Source organism: Macrosteles quadrilineatus, unplaced genomic scaffold (assembly GCF_028750875.1).
Source record: "Macrosteles quadrilineatus isolate MER2022 unplaced genomic scaffold, UCM_ALF_1.0 Scaffold_3__2_contigs__length_128488019, whole genome shotgun sequence".
NCBI lineage: Eukaryota > Metazoa > Arthropoda > Insecta > Hemiptera > Cicadellidae > Macrosteles > Macrosteles quadrilineatus.
This window is the reverse complement of record NW_026542596.1, coordinates 117,442,482-117,465,685: the sequence shown is the minus strand read 5'-3', so window position 1 is coordinate 117,465,685 and position 23,204 is coordinate 117,442,482. Positions and strand designations below refer to the sequence as shown.

The 23,204-nt window shown below is 31.8% G+C and overlaps 1 protein-coding gene across 1 annotated transcript; it reads right to left on the bottom strand.

Annotated features, from left to right (window-relative positions):
- Positions 1 to 719: 719 nt before the first annotated feature.
- LOC128989833 (epidermal retinol dehydrogenase 2-like) lies at positions 720 to 14,498 on the bottom strand. Its single transcript, XM_054411902.1, has 7 exons — positions 14,406 to 14,498; positions 12,916 to 13,078; positions 8,175 to 8,516; positions 5,461 to 5,593; positions 3,718 to 3,832; positions 2,931 to 3,050; positions 720 to 1,658 (listed from the first exon to the last, which is right to left on the bottom strand). Exons 2-7 carry the CDS (start codon positions 13,057 to 13,059, stop codon positions 1,583 to 1,585), a joined length of 930 nt encoding a protein of 309 aa, XP_054267877.1. The 5' UTR covers positions 13,060 to 13,078; positions 14,406 to 14,498; the 3' UTR covers positions 720 to 1,582.
- Between the last annotated feature and the right edge of the window lie 8,706 nt (positions 14,499 to 23,204).

Sequence of the window (23,204 nt, the reverse complement as noted above, 5' to 3'; positions counted from 1 at the left end):
CAAATAATTTCCTTTAACCACTTTTCTTGACGTCGATGCCGAAGGAAGGCTCGGCGTTTTGTCAACAAAGATCCTCTGGAGAAAGCACCTCGACAGAGGACATCACTATACCATACACATGTCCTTCCTAGAGTCAGGAAGTCCTTCCTGGGTCAACGGTGACGTAACGATCCGACCGCAACCCGCGTCGTGCGAAAGTGACAGAAGTAGAAAGCTATTAGACGACTAATCATTACTGAAATTAATAGCCAATCAAAATCACTCAATCGACTATTGCTAAGTACGTAAAATACTTGTAAAGATACCAGGCTAGCTTTCAACAAGTTTGTTGGATGCTTACCAAGGTGTTCGTGTATATTTCAATTTGGAGGAGACTCCGTTAGTTTCTTAGATAATTTAGTTTCGTCCCCGGCGAAAGTTTGTGGCTAGGAACATATCGAACTACAATATAAAAAAAATCCTATAAATAACATTTTTTCTACAAATACAAAGGTTAAATTGAAATTCCAATAACCCATATTCCACCTTGTGACCATGGTTTTGAACCTAGTAGTAGTTGAAAAATCCTCTTCGCCCGTTTTTTACAAATACAAATATTGAATACCTGTTGTACTTTCAAAGATCCGTTTCGAATGACCAAGTTTTCGAACGTAAAGGTTTATTTTCAAGCTGAATAGTCTCGTGAATTGGGAAAATTCTATTCATACCCGGGTTTTGTGAACAATTTATTGTCACACACACTTAACACAAACACGTACACGAAAACATTTAACAACATTTTTCAAAACTAATAATGTAAGGTGAACACATGGTGTAGCTGGCAGAAGGTTAGTCATGTGGTTTATAACCTGAGTCACTAGACAAAAGCCAAATCATCAATACAACATCCTATTTCACATCTAAATTTTCAATTATTTCTTTCAATTAGTTATGCTTTAAGGGCACGTGGTACGAACCCCGCATCCTAGGGATCGAAACCGTTCCCTCCCACCTGTCTGAGACGCTTACGGGGCTAGTAACAAACGAATTGAAGATACATATAATACGAGTGTAGACATTTCTCCCTTCAATTGTATGATTTTGAGTAAATAAAAAGAGGTTGTCCTATTACTAAGGAGGATAAAAATACAAGACTAATTTTAATTGTATGTTTGACGCATTGGACAATAAAACGGGTTTAATCACCAAATGATCAAAGGGTAATTGTGAATACACCGTAAACATTGATTTGGCTTAAATTGGTTGTTACGATAAACGAAACATTAACACGTGTTAATATGTTAATATTAAACATGTTTAGTGCTGGTAATTGTGATATTGCGTTGGGTTTAGTATGGGATTCTATTTTGAAATTGAGGTTTCCTTATTGCAACTGTTAATAGTTTACATGAATATTGAGTTTAACGAGTATACAAAACAGTTAAAAATTTATTGGAAACTGGTAATAATAATCATATTATACTATACTAGTTATCGATCCGAATCAAATCAAATTAAAGCTAGTACAAAAGCGAATCTTACAATAGAGACAAAACTTTTAAACTTTTTCAAATTTATGTAAATTACAAAGAGTAGTTTCTGTTTATTTGTTCTTGATCGAGTCAATATCAGCTGCGAATATATCTCTCCACCAGTCGGCTGCTTTGGCGGGTATCAACCTGTGAAAGAAGCATTTCCGTTAAGTTATTGTTGGTTTAAAACATAAGAAATTGCACTTTTTCATTAAAGTTACAACTTTGCCCCAGCCAACGAAATGGGCTATTTTGGGGGCAGCCCCAAACCTTCAAATGTTAACACCTATCACGTGACCCCTAATTTTAAAGGGTTTATCAAGAGAAATTCAATGGCGTAAACCAAAGGTCAATATCGACCCCTAATCAAAATGGCAGCAATTTTAATTATTTAAGATGAGCAAGCAGGATAAAGCCTATACACACCCAGTTAACTTTAAAAGTTCAATATTTTAATACTGACCAAAAGGTGAATTCTCTTTTTTTATAAAGGTATGCTGAGTTTAGTTTTCCTGCTATGACCTGTGAAAAGTTAATAGGGGATATTTCAAATTACTGCCATTTTGATTAGGGGTGCGATATTGACCTCTTGTTTTCGCCATTTAATTTGTCTTAAAAACCCCATCAAAATGAGGCGTCCCATGATAGGTGTTTTTATTTAAAAATTTCGGGGGCTGGGGCAAAGTTGTAACTTTGATGAAAAAGTGAAGTTTTTTATGTTGTAGATATGTACCGAGTTTGGTTTTCCCACTGCAATGCGTTAAAAAGTTAACTGGGGGGTTCCAGACTGTTGCCTAACCCTGTATTTATAAAGCTGATAAATGAGTGGTAGGTATTTCAATCAATGAGTACAAAGGCACTCTCCTAACAAAAATTGTTCTTTCATCACAATACATTAATTTTCGACATTACTTTTATCGCAAGGTTATTACAAATGTAATATGTGAAATTGACGTTTTTACACAATTAAGAATGGATGTTTAATAAAGAATAGGTATAGGCTTTACAAAGCTTAAAATTACTTTGGAACGTAACAAAAAGATAATTATGCACATTCATTTAGTATTATATAGCCTACTTTGTCCATTCAACAACCCCATAAATAACGTTTAAGTGTTTTTTTTATCAGATTTTTACGTTATTTTTTAGGGTTATAAGGAAACCCCCATTAATAATCAAAATTTAGCAAAAATCAACTACTGGGGATAGGCAATTATTCGGGCTTGTACCCACATGAAAAATTTCTTTAAAATCAAACTACAGGTTATTTTTATACTCAAACTCGAAAATATTTACGAAATCACTTTCTCCATTTATTTCTGGGGATAAAGCAAACATTCATTTTGCGTGTTTCCTCTTTTGCTGCACAACTGATCCTACAACTTAAAATTAAACAAATAATTTATTTTCTATTTTTACCTGACGTAGTACATGACGAAATAGAGGTATGTAGGAATGGTGAGTGTGACTTTTTCTCTCTTGACAGCCCTAACTGTAGCTCTTGCTACTGAAGCAGCAGTTATGTCAGGTAGCACAGACCTGTAAAAACATACACATTTGTCTCAAACGGAAACATCCAAACTATTTCCATCGTTGGAGCTCTTACAAGCTGTAGGTTCAAAAACATTCACTCACGTACTGTATCAATAAATATTAGATCTTGCACATTTTGAATTGTTTTGTAGCAAAGTAAAAAAAAACTCTAGAACGTTTATCTAAAACAATATCTACTGTGAATTCATGAGGAATTAAACATTAAATAATATACACATATTAATTAAAGATAAAGAAAAATTCGGATGAAATGAAATAGTTTTTAAAAGCTAGATTTACATTAAGACGTATAATTTTAGGATTTTATAATATATGTATATAAATAATAAAATCATAACACCTTCGTTATAGTTTTCGAATAAAACGGCTGGCACACTTATATCAATCACCCTGTATATTCGAGCTTATAAGCTATAAACTCCTATATTTATATCCCTAGTTATATTTATTATCCTAAAAGAGACACTCCGACATCATATATATACACCAAAAGTGGTAAAAACTGCTTTTTGTTATTTCATGTAAGTTTCAATAAAATACTTTACAACTATTAATCGGAATTAATGATGTAAATCCTCAAACACACAAAAAAGTTTCCAAATTAATAATGCCATGTTTGTTTCGAAACAGGTAAAAACCTCTTTCTTCTTACTTGACTTCCCAATGTTTCTTGTCCTGGGGTGGTGCTAGAAAGAACGGTTGTACGGTTGTGGTTTTGATGTGTCTATGATGCTTCCTCAACTCCTCTCTCAAACAGCCCATCAAAGCTGAAAAGAACATATGTTTAGAAAAGGATTTACATAAAAAAAAATATTTTGAAGATGGAGTTAGAGTGCGCTTGGGGTTGAATAAACATTATAACCATTGTAAATGTAGTATAAGATACTTAGACAATCTTAATCGGTCATCTATTTAGACAAAACTTGAGAGAATATTCACCCATTGCCCTTACTGTAACCTACGCCAAGGTCACTAAGACAATTATTGACCATTTCCAGTTATTATAAAAGCTTTTATTGTAAAGTAAGGCCGTAAAGCCGAGAGCTGAAGCTCTTTACAGGCGCATGGCAATGATTGAATAAAACCCTATTCAACTCACTTCTCGACAACTCCAACGATTGGTTGTAAAACGTCTTTATGTACTCGCGTGCACATTTATTACTTTACGTACTCACGTGCCAATTTATTTCTTAACATGCTCACGTCTTTTACTGGCATAATAAATGGAAAATTATTTGGTAAATCTGACAAAGAAATGCTCATGTGCACATTTATTGGAATGTGTTCTATTAAAATAGTTCTTAAATCTAATCGAAGATAAAAGAAGCAATCTAATATTTGTGTCGAGAACATCGTGTAAGCACTTTCCACGAAATGGAGCACGATATCGTGACAAAAAGTCAAACAAATTCTATATTAAATGTTCAATTTTATGTCAAAGAACGTACCTTCTTTATTGTAATGTGAATTGAGAACTATATGCTACTTTGCCGATTACTGCTGCTTCCCTGAAGGAATTGTAATTTAGATTTAATCTGCTTTATCCTCGTTGAGTTTTAATCGACACGGTTCCTTAGAAAGCTTTAGTTCAATTTTAGCCTGTTAGAAACAGTAGGCAAACAAAACGGTTAAACGAGATAAATGTATGTTTATCCTCAACACTTTGATCTTTTTAATGTTAATTATGTTTTAACCTGCAATAGCTCTGTACTGTAATTTAGCTTTGAACTGTAATTAAAAAAAGCACAAGAGAAATAAATGTTATTCATATAGATTGTAAACATGTTATCCAACTTTATAACAGGTGTTTACGATAAAAATACTAGTGTTTCATAATTTATTACTTACAACTTATTGTAATTTTGTTTTTATTTTATGGAATAAATAATTTTGACTTGACTTGATTTATAATGTGATTAAATTGAGTTATAAAATGGTGATTTTTTAATCTTTTCGGTAAAATACTCAAAGATTTTGAGCAGTCGTACTCATTGGCCATTGCTTAGTAAAATATCCTAAGTATTAAACTACCAATGGTATTCATAGGAATGTCATTTTATTTGTATTGTATTTAGTAATTTACTACTGTACTGTAGATGATTTATACACTGCACGTGTCACGATTAATTTATTAACATTTTTGTTTAACTGATTTGTCTATTTGGCTATCCATAGAACAGTGTAAAATATTAAAGTTTTATTTATAGTTTTAACGAAAAACAAATATTTCCAGAACAGAGGCTAGCACTAAATGTTTTTTGCCTGAAACTAAGAAATGTCCATCAATTTAGAGCCGTTTCATTGGCGCTATTTTTGAAATGATTGTGGGCCAACGTTACTCGTATTATAGTAAAGGTAATATAATTGTTATAATAGTAATCATATTTGCTGTTACCTGAAACTCCAGCCTTGGAAGCTGTGTAGGGTGCTATGTTCGCAGCGACTGCTAGCGCTGCAGCGGATGAAATAGCAACTATGTGGCCTCCGGTGGGTCTCTCTATCATTCCTGGTAGGAACGCCTTTATCGTCTGAAAATTATAACATTTGTTCGTTTAATTTCAATGTTATAGACAACTGGCAATTATTTAAAGGACCATTAAACATGTTCAGCCAAGATTTTGAAATCATTTACATCTTTAACTTGCCCAAATACTGTAACAATTTGATTAACTTATTTTGCAATTTTGTTTATAGAATAGCTATCACATGGTATTTACTATTACGGGCAAATTATAAATTTGTTAATGCAAAAAGATCCATTAAAATTGACTTTATTTATAACTAGACAAAAGAGTACGTATATTTTGAATTTAATGTCTTTCAAATCTTAATTAGAGCATATTATATGGTTAGAAAAATTTTAAACCCACTATCTTACTGTAAAAATAGTTAATTCTTCATTATATCAATCAATCTTCCCAAGTTGACGTGATTACTATTAATCGCTAATATAGTTATTTGCGTGAGTTTAATTGCCCATTAATAATTTGAAAATATACCAACCATTAAAAAGAATATTTATTTTATTACTTACGATTACTTCTTGAAAATATCGGATACAATCAATTTAGAATATCACACTCCTGATAGTGATTGATTTAACTTAGTCAGATATTAAGCTTTTTTAAATACCTTATTCTTACTGTAAGTAAGTAAAGATTCAATTACAAAAGCCCACCCACAATTTAAATAGATTTAATAAATAACTCTTGATGAAAAATTCCTCCGTCCCTTATTTGATCCTTTGCTGGTTTTGCAATTTATTATATGCTACACTATAGAGGACTTAATTTATTTAACTGTGGAAATACTCCCAGCGGTTTCAATGAGTCAATGAGTACTAGGCAGTGCCATCCCTCTCATTTTTAAAGTAGGCCTATATATTTTTTAAACACTTATATTCCCCACGGATACTAGAACAGACCCGGTATGGAACATAAAGGAATTATGTTATAATGTTGCAACATAAACAAATGGTGTTACTGGCCCGAAAGTAAATATTATTTAACATCGCTTAGAACGGTCTAAACCGTATGTTAATGTTAGTATAGGATTCAGGCCAGTTATGTAATTTGTATAGGTTTATGATCGATATATGTTCCTGATCTTACATCAGGATTATCTTATTCGTGATCTTCCCTCAGTAATCAGCTGATCTTAAAGTCGCATGTCTCTCACGGACTTTAACTGACGTTAAGTACAACAATATTTTAACCCTGAAAGGCGTAAGGTACCTTTATTAGGATTAGTTCACAAAAGTTGGTACTCAAATTGCCTTATAGGTGCACATTGGTATGATGACGTATAGACTATCTTTTTGTCTATGGTACAGTATAGCCGTTGATTATGGTGAGTAAAATCAATGGTATACCTACATATTATTATCAAAGGTAGTTGTCTTTTGAGTATAATGGTTTTACCTGCTGTACATAATAAATTTGAACTGAATTTCAACATTACAGATACATTTTAAATATGTTTAGTATTGTTTAAATTATTAAATATAAGACTAAAAAACATCAGATTAAGATCCTTAATAATGAATACAACTTGAATTATTTTTAACTCTAAAAATATGTCTTCTGGCTCTACTAGACCATGTACAGAAATGTATAAAACAGAAGGAAATCGAATAGGTTACATTCAATATTTCATACACAAGTTATCCATAATACGCATATATATTTCTGTATATGGAGTTTTCTCTTAGTTTAGGTTATACAACAAATCTAAATTCATAACTAAAGTAGGGTTTCCATTTGTTTGGGTCAGTAAGCTAATAAATATGCATAGCCAAAGTTTTAGTCGTTTACATGTGGAAACAAACATCACATTTCCACTCAGTTCTGCTGATTCGAATATCTAATCTTTTAATTTTGCTGTACTGTATCACTGATTGAATTACCCCGCCGCAAATCTGCAGACTAAGCGAATTTACATTTAACTGATTATATCTTCACTAAACTATCTCCATAAAAATTTCAGATTTATTTCCATCAGTTTAACGAGTACATAGGTTTTCTGCTCTAGGGAAGGTAATAAGATGTTATTTTGTAAAATATCAATAGTTCAGTGATTTGTCTAACTTTGATTGAAGTATATTCATAAACAAGAAAACTGCATAATATTATGAGAATTTAATAATCTATTTTTAAGCTCTACAAAAAAATGTAGTAAGAAATTTCGAAATTGTATGCCCAAATAGAAAAATCCAATGTCTTCCCCATAAACCCACGCTCCATAGTCCAATCATGATGGTTCACGAAATCGTTTGAATAAACGTAGGTTTATGCTACACGCTTGTAAAAAAATTTGTAAAAGTTGGATCATATTTGCCAAATTTATCGTGCTAACGGAAACACACGTAGGGTCTATATAATGTATAAATATATATTTTTAGCGTACGAACAGTTTCTGGTATTTAGTTTTGTATGACCTAGACCGAGTCCCAGTCAAGGTCAAGCTTCTTGACTGAATATTCTGACGTGACACATAGCTCTAATCGTGCTCAAGACACCTTTAATGTGGAGCCTTCAGGTGCAAAAACTTTATTATATTAAATCTGTATAGTTTAGCCCCAATTCCAAATGATATTTGACCAAATCTTACCCAGAACTGAGCGAGCAAGTTGACGTCTATGATTCTCATTATCTGGTCCTCCGATGTGCTCAGAAGACTTCCCGCCTGGACGATTCCCGCGTTGTTCACCAGGATATCCACAGGCCCCTTCTCTGACGTCACCCTCTTGGCGAAGCTGCTGACGTCATCTCGTGACGTCACATCCAGCCTGTAACTGGTCACGTGATCCTTCACAGCCACGTGTTCTTGTTGTACCAGACGTGATGTTTCTTGACATTCCGTCTCATTAACGTCCACAACTGTGACATGACAGCCCTCCTTGGCGAAGCTGAGGGCGAGTTCTCTACCTAGGGCTCCACCCCCACCGGTTATCTGGAATTCAAAAATGATCCGTATGGGAGATACTGGAGTAGACACCTGTCTACATGGACGAACTGTTGCTGAGTTATTGTTAGTCAGATGATAAATGGAGCAAATAAATAATGACCTACATAAAAAATTGTCCATCCCTTAGTTGTAGTCGTGTATTTATACTCAACCGAGTTATCTCATCTCTTTATTAATTAGCGTTTGGTCAATCAGAATCAAACGTTACGTCTATTTTATTTCAAACTTATGACAAATTACCCCAAGAGTGTAATGTGAAGCAGTATACGTCTAACCCTCAAGATGAGCTGAAATTTTAGTGGAATTGAACAACTGCAGTTATAATTAAACTGCAGAGAATTGCTCGTAGTATCAAAAATAACCTTTATTTGTTTATTCCTTATGATTTTTTGGTACCAAAACCTAAATGTGGTTTGTAATCAATCCAAGAAGGACGAACCATAGATTATTCTAGAGATTAAATTGAACCCAAACAATCAATTAATTAAACTATGTCACACAACCATAGAATGTGTAATTGAGCCAAACAAACTGTAGCAGGACAACATTGCTTACTCAGTGTTAGAGATATGTCAGATGCTGACATAATGCTACGACATGATGACGTCATCATAACAGCTGAGCTGAGACATGAGTGATTGATATTCATATGTTTGTCAAGTACTAATGTGTTTACGTCCAATACCTTGAAGCGTGAAATAATAAAATACATTACTAAGAGATGAGGTAATTTATAATAACGTGTTGAGAAATCGTGAGATATATTTCATTCGAACTAAATAATTGTATAGAAATTACTCCCAATAAGAAAATTGTAGTAAGCCTGACTAATATGCACAACTCCTACCTGTTCCCGGTTTTGGTAATTTTTGTTAAATCAGGTTCGTAGCAACAGGAATAAAATGTTACCTAAAACAACTAGTTGATAATGTTAGCTAAGTTTAGCGCCATTAAACTGACTCCGGTATTTTCACGACAAAGTATACAGACCGTTTTGTTCGAGCTGAATTATTATAAATTAAGTAAATAATGTGTTTTTCATTGTGTTTTTTTCAAAATTGCTGGAGTCGTGTACTTTTCTTGTTAAGTCTTATCTCACCTGATCGGATTTCTTCACGGCGTCGGATTTCAAATACCAAAACGACGAGAAACCGTTGATTTCAACTAATCGAGATGAGACATTTCCGCAATATAGTTAGATTATACAGGGTGTTGAAAATGTCTGGAACCAACATTATATCTGGTGAGTGGTTAAAGAAAAACAACTGATATTTTGTGTACGGATATACTATGGTTTTACCTATCTTTTGGTGCCGTATGAAATTTTTTACCACTTATAGGGAACGTCCTGTGGAGGATGCAGTAAAAAGTTTCAATGGAAGCCTATGGTAAATGATACATCATTTTAAAGGTATTTTTTTTCTGAGTAAGGAGCCACCAGTTTCATCTCAAAAGGACCACCCTAGCGAAAATGGCGACTGTTTGAAGTTTTTGAAAATAATTGAAAGCTTAATTGGTATTTTATTTATGTTAAAAATAAGTTTAGTAAAACAATACAAACAATTTAGTTAAATGTTTTTTTAGTCACTTTTCAGTTCACCACGTTATAAACTACTGTACTTCATAACTGGCTTGTAATAGCATTTAAAGGAAACAAATACGGACCATTTAAATAGCAATGTTTTTAAATTTCAAACAGTCGCCATTTTTGCTAGGGTGGTCCTTTTGAGATGAAACTTGTGGCTCCTTACTCAGAAAAAAATTGCCTTTAAAATGATGTATCATTTACCATATGCTTCTATTAAAACTTTTTACTGCATCCTCCACAGGACGTTCCCTATAAGTGGTAAAAAATGTCATAAGGCACCAAAAGATGATTAAACCATAGTATATCCGTACACAAAATATCAGTTGTTTTTCTTTAACCACTCACCAGATATAATGTTGGTTCCAGACATTTTCAACACCCTGTATAAACTCGTGGTCAACTAAACTTTAAAAACCCCTAGTTGTGTGTAAAGAAAGAAGTAATGTCCAAACCGTGTCACGTTCAATGTATTCTACAGTACATAGAACGAGGACTGATGTTCTATTTAATTATATCGCATGACCGATATTGAAATATAAATAAAGTTAAACAGTTAATGAAAAAATACAAAACTAATTCCAAACATTGTGTATTAACTTCCACATATTTATCCCTTAGCGGCGATCTAAAAGGTCTCTTATGTACAATACGCTAGCTAAAAAGTACTAAATTTACACTATTGTCACCAAAAGAAACCCATTGATTCTTTGAGTTTCAACAACTACACTGTAGTAATGATTTAAATAATAGTTTAGATTTCAGAAGCGACAAAATCAAATTTTAATAATATTAGTTAACTCGTAGAATGCTTTCATTAATTTACATTGGCACGCTCCGATTAATGGTTAGTTGGATGGCTTAATAAACTTTATATTATTTTCTAGGATCGGTAAAACATGTCAGGAACGGAGTTATTTTAAATAAAGTTGTACATTTTAAACAGAACTACCCACTAAGTGTTTATTTCTTATTATTTTAAATATAACGATTATTATTTTATTATTACTATTATTTTATTATTATTATTATTACTTATTATTTTAAATATAACAGTCTAAAAATATAAATTTTGGAATAGATAATTTACTTTCTTAGGGTTTTCTAAATATGCATGAAATAAGTAGTCTCTTCAAGTATTGTATGATTTCAACAATTTGTTGCATTCTTGATAAAGTTTCCCAAAAAGGATAATGGCTAATCAATGTCATTTTATCTAGTTTTAGTGCACCTTAATAATTGTAGTGTAAAGTAAATTATTTAAATAGGTATCTCCAAATATTTATGACGAAAGATTCTGAACAAAACACTCATATTACTTCATATTCCTTACTTTTGGACATTTATATATATATATATTTATTTTTATTTTTTTTAGTGAGTTTAATTTTACATGAAGCATTTATTTTCATTTGGGTGTTTCTGTGTCATAAAGAAACTTAACACAACTTAAAAATATCAAACAAATCTTTGAAAATAACGGTGGGATATTGTGAATTGTAAATAAAAAAAAACATTCAGAAAAAAAACCTGTACATTTAAAACAAATTTTGGTTGGTTATGTAAAGTCTACTCTCCCGTTAACTGGTTTGTTAAACAAATTAACATTGGAAACTCTATATTTGCACGGCCAGAACGAAACCAGTTGTCCAACAGGAAGAAAGGACAAGGCCAGAAGACCAGACGTTTTCCTCATGGACGACAGCTTAACCATCTACCTGTCACAATGGAACCAGTTATCTGTTTCCTGATCCAACTTTTCTTTTGGACAGTTTGATGTATTAAATCAGCAATTTACAAATAAATGGAGACCTGACTTTGACATCAAAATATTCATTAGTCTTTCAGACTTGGAAGGGATACTTTTGAGGAAAGTTTCGCACTTTTCATTTGCAAATTGTGAAAAACTCTTTAAGAACACGTTGATAGTAAACCGAGTAGTAACTGATTGTGCAACCAAAGTTTAAAGGTAAAATGTCTTCTATAAAACGACTAACGTGTGTTCATAATGATTTAAAAAAAACGGCTGCAATGATTTATTTCAAATTGTTAAAAATGTCTTAGTTTTAGGCTAAAACAATACCCACCCTAGACTCTGTTCTGGGAAAATTCGTTTTTCGTTAAAAACTTAAACTGAAATTATATTTAACATTAGTCGGATTGTCAAGTAGCTATGGCAATTTTACGAAAATTTAAATAAATCGATTGCAACATATGCTTGTAACAAATTATCTACAGTACAGAATCAAATTGAAATTGTGATACTTGTTACAGTAAAAATGAGTTTAGTTTCTCTAGTACAACCTAGAGAACTGAACAACCTGGGATCTCTGAACAACCCATAAAACTTAAAAGGGGATATTAGTGTATGTTTTTACATGAGGTCTCTCAGGCTAATGGAAAATGAAAAATGGCTGCCATTCTGTAATGGGTTCAAATAAAGACCTCTAGTTTTCGCAGATTTTTTTACTAATGACCTTCTAAATTAAGTGTCACTTTACATTTATATCATTTGATTTGACCCTAAAATAACCCATTTTGGGTTTACGAATAATATTGGGATGGCAACAAAAAAGTACACTTTTATGCCAATTTCATAGAGCTGTTCTTTGGTTTTATACTTTTGCCCATTCTGTATAAATATTATTGTCTATAGTGCAAATACAATTATTAATCATAGGAAGTAATTTGTGTGGATATTACGATATTTACTTATGGTTGCCTTACATTTTCATAGGATTTTAGTTAAGAAAAATTCGTTTTTACGTTTACGATTTATTAGTTAGTTGATAGACTCACCAAAACATGTTTTCCCACGAGGCTTTTCCCTGGCTTGGGATAGAAGTAGTGCCAAATCTCGAGCAGGCTGAGATAAATAGAGTAGTACATAGCCAAACACGATCTCAGACCCAGCTTCAACATCTCACCAGGGCTTTGGTCCATGGCTGCCGTGTGAATCTGACTGTTAAACAAATAGATTAAATTATAATTAATTACTGTTTACTTAGAAGTATATATTGAATTATACAACATTTCCTACCATTTGATAGTGTCATTAAATTTAATTAGTTTTCTTCTACGAAATGTATTCATCGTGGTTTGGATTTTACCTTAGGGTTGTATATAGAATAAATTGTTCACAGATTCTACATAACTGTAATCTACTTTTTTGACACAAAACATGGTGACATGGAAATTTCCATTTGATAATTAAAAGTTAAAACAAAACGAGATATATTTTTCGGGGATAATACAAAGCCAATGCAATATTCAAAACCATCCAATTTGTTGAAAAGGACGACGTGTGTTTTTATTTTCAAACATTTCAAATTGCCTCTGTCAAAACATTGACGGTTGTTGAGGTTATACGTTTTTGACGTTAAACTTAATATGTTAATTTGTATATAGATAAGAAAATCGCTGGTACCTGATATTGCAGGTAATATAGGCTAAGCATTTTTTGCTTTGCTTAAAGAAAATCAACACTTCGTTATAAAAACGAAAATATAGTTTGTGTTATTGATATCGAGGTTTATTTCATAATATTTTACACTTAAAGGAATTACACCAATATTTTCCTATCATGAATATGAACGGCAAAATTACATGTTACATCACTTAACATATTTTGTCATGCAAAAATCTTAATAGATTTCAAAATTGATGGATTAAAAGTAAAGGTTGCAATGGAATATAGGTCATAAAGAATTCAAATACAAAAAATATCAAATTCCAGGAAAAATATTCCGCAACCGCAGTATTTTAAGCGTTAAATCAAACGCTGTGTTTCAACAATTCAACTTTGTCATCAATTGTATAGTTTTATCTATTGTAGAATTGATGTGGGTTTTCCACTAGGTTTATGAAATTGACATATATACTGAACCTATTCTTTAACCATTTGTTTAATATTTGACAAATATTTATTCTTCTGTATAAAGTGAGACATCCTATTTTACTTTAATTCTTCATCTAAGATTAAAATTAGGATTCGATAAAAAAAAATATACTATGACAATTTATACAGGCGGAGTTATTTAGTTTTTGTTTTCTTTCTTATTTATAGTAAAATTTATTTTTGCGTCACAACACATTTTCATGAAAAAAATATTTATGATTTAAGCTATATGTTGCAGGGTTTTTTCCTTTTCCTACATAGAGGCTATAATATATACAACAACTCAACATACTATTGAAAATTCAAAATATCAATACTCAACGGTTCAAACAACAGCATTTCTATCTGATCAAATCCTTATAGTAAACTCTTAGCAGACCAATAAGCTTACCTCGGTCGTGTAGCTGGTGACGATATAACTGTAGACTGCACACAGTTCTACCTGGGCAGGACAGAGTGGTTAACCATGAAGCTCTTCCTCAACATACCCAGATTGTCGCCACAGTAAGCCGTACACCGGTAGAACATCTAGAACAGGCCGACGAACTCACCGACCTTGCCGCTTATCTCATACTTGTTGTGTGTCTTGGATTTAGACACTAAATGATGTGACTGGGATCCCCGCTCTAGTAGATTTGTTTGAAAGATTACTAATGAAATTATTTGTTTTTGTCAGGCAAGTACGGAAATGCTATGACTATGTAAAAACAATCAATTACACATTTCGAGATAGTTATTGTTGTACTAAGACAAGTTTTCCGTGATTTTAAACGAGTTAGACTTCTCATCCCAATGTAAATTTTGAACCTCTTTTTTCTTGTCTAGTTTTTGTCTAGGTGACACTGGTCGATAGTATCGACGAAATTTTGTTTCTATTATTTGAGGGTTAATATCATAATTAGTTCATCAACACATGATAATTCAATTTTCAATAATTCAATTTTGTGTTTTACTGCTTGGTTGAGGAGACGAATTTTTGTTAATGATTAGATCGGTTTATTTTTGGGTGCACCAGACATAAATAACAACAAAATTGGCTTCAGCTCTTTTATAAGGATGAGAAATCTACTAAGGGAGTATTTTTATCCATGGTAATACATAGGGATTGAAATCATAGTGCGCATATAGTAAAATGATTTATATAATAGTTTTGTCACTCCTGATGACTATTTTCTTAATGTACTACTTATTTTTTATTATTTGGTCAGAACTAAAGTAAATATGTTATTAACATTACCAAGACAAATTTATCTTTAGAAAGTGCAGCTTCAGACAAGATTTATTATGTTGATCTCATTACTAAACATGGACGATAAACTTTAGTCGATTTCCAGGATGTAATCTATTATTGAGTATCACTCTACTCCACTTTTAGGCTTAATATTTTGGTCTTTTTTTTTATTCTGGCATTTTTTGAATCGTTACTAAATTAACCATGGATATTGTTGAACAAATTACTCGGTTTTTACCTATCATTAACTACAACGGTAGGCTTTAAGTTTGATCGAGTCTATCATTTTTTGTAGTGCTAAAACTATTCCTAAAGATAATATATTGACTGATCATTCTGCATCTTTTGACACATAGGTATCTTACTCGCCTTTGGACATTTCCGTTTAAGGAAATTTGTATACAGTACATTATTGAACATCAAAATCAAAATTGTATTGTGAGGTTATGAATTAGAGGTACAATTAGAAGTCAAATACAAATGAGTTGTTCAAATAAACAGTACTTTTTCATATTTTGTTTTCTTATTATAACTTTTCCCCTAAATAGATACAAATATAATTTTACCCAAATTATAAGAAGACTAAAAACCCTTCAATATTACACGTTGAACATGAAATTCTAGCCGATGGAAAGTGAGACATATCAGTTTTTATACAACCGTTATTTTTAAAAATATAGATACAACAAAAATACATAAAAAGTAAAAAATGTTGACCACAAAGGTTTTTTTTTAACAAGTACAAACTACAAAAACCTTATTTAGTACTAAAAAGTAGAATATTAACATAATTAGCATTTTCAATAGGTAATCCCTCCGTGTTATAGGGACTCCAGAATTGTATCAATCTATATTCTATACTGTAAACAACCACTTATACCACTTTTTTTGTAGGGTGAACGTTGGCCGCAGGGGGGCCAAAGAGTTCAGAGAAGCTGAAGACCTCGGAGCCAAGACACGGCGGGAAGCAATATGTGATCAGAAATTCAACAAGTGTTTCTTCTCTTCGCGGCAACTCGTTAAGATCCTCCGAAGTTTCTAGCAATAGTAGTTCATCAATTGTATATAGTCAGTTTGTAAACTACCGAAAAAACTGAACTCCAAACACGGTAGCTCATTGGTAGATAAACCTAACCAATTGCTAAAACCGTCTTACGATAGTTACCACTAGCGTGTGACCACTGACGATGTTACCATTTTGATTCTTGATACCCCAAAATATTGAGCACATTTCTTGCTACTCCAGCAAATGCCAATTTTGAAGAGAGAAAGAATAAAGATCAAGAACGGTATTACGAATAATTTAGTTCCCATTGTATCTTATATGAGATGGACCAAAATGTTTATCTTGAATATTCACTTTATGTAAGGGAAGAATGTAAAGATGATCATAGGTAATCATGTATGTTTTTAAACTGCAGACTCAATATGTAACAGCTTTGAGCTAGTTAATTGATATTTAAGTACTCCTAAACTCAAAGCTAAAAGTTGTTCATTGTATTTCAGAAAAATTAAACAAAATATCCCTTGATTTACTGTATATATGTACATCATATACACCGGAGTTGTTTACAACCAAATTTGTAATACAAGATAATTTTGTAGTTAAACGTTTGCAACCTGGAACCGTTGAAAATAGCTGTACACTTTGTTAATGTCAATTAACTGACCAAACTAACACATGTAGTCATTATTATCTTGTGTTTTGTTGAATAATTTTAAGTTTTGTAAATAAACGAATTTATTTTTTGTTGTCTACATTATTTTTACATACATTTTTTATAATCGAGTGAATAGAGAGGTCTGATAATTTACAAAAATGCATTTTTTATGTCGGTCCACAGTAAAATCAAGATTACTGATCCACATAAACATTCACAACCAATAAATTATATATGTAGGATGTTTAATTTAGAATACAATATCAATGAACAACACAACGGACTTACACTTGAATTCCATTACATTTGGAAGACAAAAAAATGAAAAGTGATTAACTGTTTGTAATTAGCAACAAAACCAAGTAAACGTTGCATTGAATTATGTTTGATCAAAACGTATGTTATAAATCTTTGCTGAAGATTAGTATCCTTGGATCAAAATCAAGTTTCAGAAATCCGTAGTAACTTTTTACTGAAAAATTATAATGGTAGTACGACAAAAAGGAACTATTACTCTTTCTGACAAATTATCATGGTAGTACGCCAAAATAGAGCTATTTTTCATACAATGCTTAGTAGACAAAACTTGGCAACTGTTGAACTTGGAAAAAATATTGTCATAGCCCTTTTTTGTAAATATCATTCCATGCAAAATGTTATTTCAGCTTTAACCAAGCAGCCCATTTATAGTCGGTCGTGGCTTTACTCAATTTCCAAAATCCATAACATACATCCAAAATAAGTTCATGTTTATATGTCGTTTAAAATATATATAAATAATATTTTTCCAAAAAGTGACAAAAAAATTATATAAATTATAACCTCAGTAATCTGTAATTCTCAAGAAACCAATAAAACAACAAATCCAAGTACAAAAGGATAACTGGTTTGTCATGTATAAAGGGTTATCTAAGTTTTAAGACGCATTAGGGATAATTAAATGTCAAACGGGACTTTGGCAAATATCAAATATCTAAAGGTGAATCCGAAGGTCAATATGGAAATAGAGGTTACAAGGGTTATGCAATTTCCTGCCAACATTTCCAGCTTCCTCAGTGAAAGGTCGGCTAAACCCTGTTTGTATATAGCTTCTCACACTATTCGTTTTGGATGCAATTAAATGCAAAAAGTAAGTAACGTAAAATCATCTTGCTATAACGGAGAGTGAGAAGATTTCCTTCACCTGAGAGAGCTATCATTTTATTTTCTTGCCTTATACATATGGAGAAATTTTAATGTTTTTAAAAGAATAATGGTGATTTCATCATATAAACCCATAAAATAACAGAAAATAAAATTTTCTCTAAAATGGCCTGAACCATTCTGATTAAAATTTAATATGTTATACTGCTTTAAACTCTTAACAAAACAAAATACTCAAATTACTGTAAATATCATGGTTTATTGTAACTTATATGATTTTGCCATACAAACTCATATAGGCCTAATAACAAAAACTCAGTTTTTTTTTCAAAAATCTCGACCGATTTTGATTAGAGTTAAGTGTTTTATAGTTATTATAATTCTAAACAGAATAGTGCAACCATTGCTGTAAAGATTATGGTTCCATAGTTATTGCAACATTTGTAATTTTACCAAAAAATACAATACTATCTCTCACTGCTTGCCTATGATAAGGGTTGTTTGCAAGCTTGGGAGAAAGTATGTGTCAGATTTCTGATACCATTTATTTCATAATAAATTGGTGCAGCTAATTACAACAAAATTGGCCAGCATCTAACCATCAGGGAAAATTAGCATATGACCATTGGTGATTATAGTGATCAAACCCGTGTCTCCATAATAACGTTTATGCTCTAGCCACTATAGCAGCTCGTTGCCAAATGACGTAAATATGATACTAAGTTAAAAAGTCCTAAGCCGTCGACAGCATTGAAAAACATTAAATTGGATCTAATAAATAAACTAACGTTGCAATCACTCAAGTACGGCGAGTTGAGTTTATATTGGGAATTTTCGAAAATTTCAAGGAAAATATATTGAGTTTTTGTGCTAATTGTAGGTTTTAAAACGAAAGAGTGTGTGATATGATACTTGTAAAATAAGTAACAAAGTAAAATGTAAATTAGTCGGAAAAAGTCACAAAGGTAAATTGGTCGGAAAATATTCATAAATGAAACAATGAAAAATTAATTGTCTTCATAATTATACACTCTAATTGTTATTTTTTTTAATTTGCCAAAATACAGTGCATGTCAAAACGTACAGGTTGGTAAAATTGACTAAAAAGTTACACAACACAGTTAAGAAACTAACAAATTTATTTAATTAGTTATTATCTAAAAAAATGTTTTTTGTTGTGGTAAAATATAAGATAGCTCCTGTATTGTACAATATTGTAAAATTCTAGTCAAGCAATCTAATTATAATAGTAGTAACACCTTAGATACTTCAACCATTTCACCGAAAGGTATAGAGTGTCGGGGTCAAGTTGGTATAGCAGTTGTTAGGAGGGGACCCAGGGGGGGGGGCTCGGGGGGAAGGGGGGCCCTTGACAATGTGGGTAGCCCAAACTACCGGGCTTCACTTGTCCTGTCAAAGTGACAGGGAAAGTCCCCTTCGAGCTCTATTGTAAGTTTGAAGCTTGGTCGTTGCATAATCCTTTAATATCGTTGTGTAAGAACTACAGTGTTGTGTGATATATGTTTTAGTGGTATAAAGTAATTGAAGCTAAGAAAGGTTAAGATAAATGAGGATACATTGTTACACTTCACATCTCCCTAGAGAGTATTCTTATTGACAGAATGAATAACCTACAGGTATGAATAGTTCTGCTTTGTAAGAACTACTAAATAATAACTTCAGTTCCCAATAGTCAATGGTACTATTCCTGTGGGTACTAACCTACTAAGTAATATGCTCAAGTAAGATGGTCTAGTGATAGAGTACGGGACATTGGTTCCCAAGGTACCAGGTTCAAATCCCGGCGTTCACCAATTTAACTAGCTGATATTGCCACAACCCTTGGCGTAGCCTAATTGAAAAGCAATCTTGGGCTAGAGCCTATAAAACATAACTAAGTCATGTAGGTTTACTACTAACTACTACGTAACTTGTCAAAACATGTTGTTCCCTTGATATTGTAAATAAAAAAACACAAATCTGTAGTTAATATCACATGTGTTTAAGACTGATTGTATATCTAATAATGTTATGTTTACGTATCATACAACTTTAGATATTACAGTTGTGTGACATTATGTTTCGTTTACGTGTAGCCTATATTTATGTGTTAACAGATATAGTTATTGTGTGACAACATTAACTTATAATTAAGATAATTAACTAAATTAACTAAATATTAAGATTTGTAGTTGTGAAGTGGGACAAACCTGACTAGCTTCTGTCTTATTCTATTCCATTTTACAACTAAAAATCGTAATATTTCAGCTATTTCTTATTTTTTTATCTTGGTATCGTTAGATAGGAAATTAAAAATGCTAAATATAAGGGTTCATGAATGTTTTTATTCATAAAACCAGCCATTTTCAAGTAATTTAACTTTAAACAAATTAAAAGGGCCACCATTTAAAAGTTTTAAGTTGAATCGAGATAAATTGTTTTCTGACTTTCTCTTCTACCTTAATATACATACCAAGTTTCATAAAGATCGGTAAACAAAAAAATAAATATAAAAATGATTATGTTAAAGAAATGGCTAATATTATGGTTAACGAAGCGGTTAAAAAAAAAACAACTTATTCTTGATTTTATTTTTATTTTGGCCCGTAAATTATGTCCCAACCTTTTTTGAACACCTTGTATAACACAGATAAATAATTTGTGTTATGCCACTCAATAGCACATTGAAATGGTTTCCATTCAAAGTGAAATAATAATTAATTTTCATTTAGTTTCTTTTCACATCGTCCAAAGTGAAATCAAGCGTATCTTCCTTATGTCGGAATGAAATTCGATATCACAATGAATGGTTTACATCTCTTTTGTCAATTGAAACATTTTATGGATTTTTAAATTATATAATATATTGAAACGTGAACTGAAATTGTTATACATAATCATTTTTGTCTATCGATCTTTTTATAAATTCTTACTCATTGAAAATGCTAAAATTTTCGAACATTTTCATATAACAACAGTAATAAAAGTTAATTAGTTTTAAGATATATTACAGGTATACAGATATATTAAATTTTAAAATATGCCAGTAAGTAAATTTCCTTGTTAAATTATAGAAGAGATTAATCCCAAAGATATGTAACGTGTTACGTATATGTCGTGTAAGTGATAGGCCTACCAATATACTCCACTACCCATAAACCTCATGGTTTAGTTTACACACTACACTAGGCTATATCTGAAACATGAAACCTAATGTTCGATGTTTCCCCATGTTATTATCTAGCTAATAGTGAGTGATGATTATTACGTCCTAGCATGCAGATGTATTGTCCAATACCAAACCCGTTTATATCCTTTGCAGTGGGGAGCGAGTCCAGTGGTTAAGAGTGTGAAACTTCGGTCCCCAAGTCCCGGGTTCAAATCCTGACATATCACAAATGGTTTTTACTTTCTCCCTTTATACGATAGTATATGGAAAAAGTATTGTTTACGTCATTTTCGAGTTTGAGATTTAAGTGGATATACATTGTTTGTAGTTTATCACCGAAAATTATCGAAAACCAAAAGGTCTGTGGAGAATAAAGTATTATATAGGTACTTAGTAAGTAAACTATAAATTTAAAACTCATTGAGTTCAATACGTCATGAATAGCTCAAGGGGATTATTAAAGTTCAAAAGGAAGGTTATATGTACAATTTTTTATCTGGGCTCTTATTCTCAAAGCTAAACCCGCCAAAGCCTTTTGATACAGGCCTATGGTTTATCGGGTTTATCTTTTACCAAAGTATGTAAATATAATCTTCTTCAATATTATTAAGAATAGAATTTAAACAATACCTATCATAATCCATCTACATCCACGCTAAAAAGAGCTTAATCAGATTATAATCCCGTTTGAAAAGTTTATTTTGTTTTATAATTATAACTCACGTCTGTCCTGTATTCCAATCGTATTAAAAAAACGTGTTAAATATTTCATCGTACCTCAGAAATACACTCGTAATATATATATTTTTATTTAACCATTAGCGAAAAAGAATATGGTGTGTAACTATTTTACCAATGCATAGGTTTGAGCACTGTGAATACAGTACTTTCAATATTCTTAAAATGAAATTAACTTTTTATGATATAGCCTCTGAATCAAAAGGTTTAAATTACATGTATCCGTCAAGTGATCCTGGTTTGTAGTTGGTTGACTACAGCTGTTTCGTGTTTATATTAACACATCTGCAGGTCAAAACGTTGAATTAATAGCTTTAAACCTTACGAGGACCATTCTATGGAATAAATCAATGCAACGTTTTAACCTGAAGATGTGTTAACCAGGATCACTTGACGGATACATGTAATTTAAACCTTTTATTGCGAAATAAACGTTATCAACAATCTGACTCATAAATTCTACCATAAGCTTGTCAACAACCGTTATCATGGGTAAATGGTAAGAGTAACTATGATATTTTATGGGGAGGATAACAAATGTTTCAATAAATTTGGAATCTTACCTTTTACTGCCATGTGGTTTGCACTATAAAGTTTAGAATCATAAGGACCGTAACTTACTTAAGTTTAATCAAAATCGGCCATCGAATCGTTTATCGTAAATCAGATTTTTCCGTTATTTTATGTTTTATGAATTGGACAAATTGTTTTCTTTACATGAATTACAATAACTTTAAACGTAATTTTTACAGCAATGGAAGTTTGCCATTTTGAACAGTGTTAAAAGGTCTTTAATATACAAATGTTTAATCAAAATCGTTCTGGGTGTACAGTTCTTGTTTTGTTAAAAGAATTTATCAAATCCATAAATTCTTAATTTTTTTCCATAAATCAGACCTGTGAACATAGATTTAAACTTTTCTTGGCATAAAACCAATCATTAGTTTTTAATGTATTCTCCTACAAAGCATAATATGGTAAAAACTGCGCCATTTTATAAGCTTTCCGACCATATGCTACACCATTGAGCTTTATGTCTGCTTATGAACGCTTTAGTGGTTTGAAGTCTACAAAACATGGTGTCTTTAACATTTAAAACATAAAAAGTCGGCATGTATTAAACAAAAGTTGTATTTCCGTTTCACCTTGAACAGTAAAAATAGTAAAAAAAGTTCCCTGTTTTCTGGTATTCAAACCAGTAAAACAAACAAAAGAATATCTATACCTCAATGGTGTAGCATATGATTG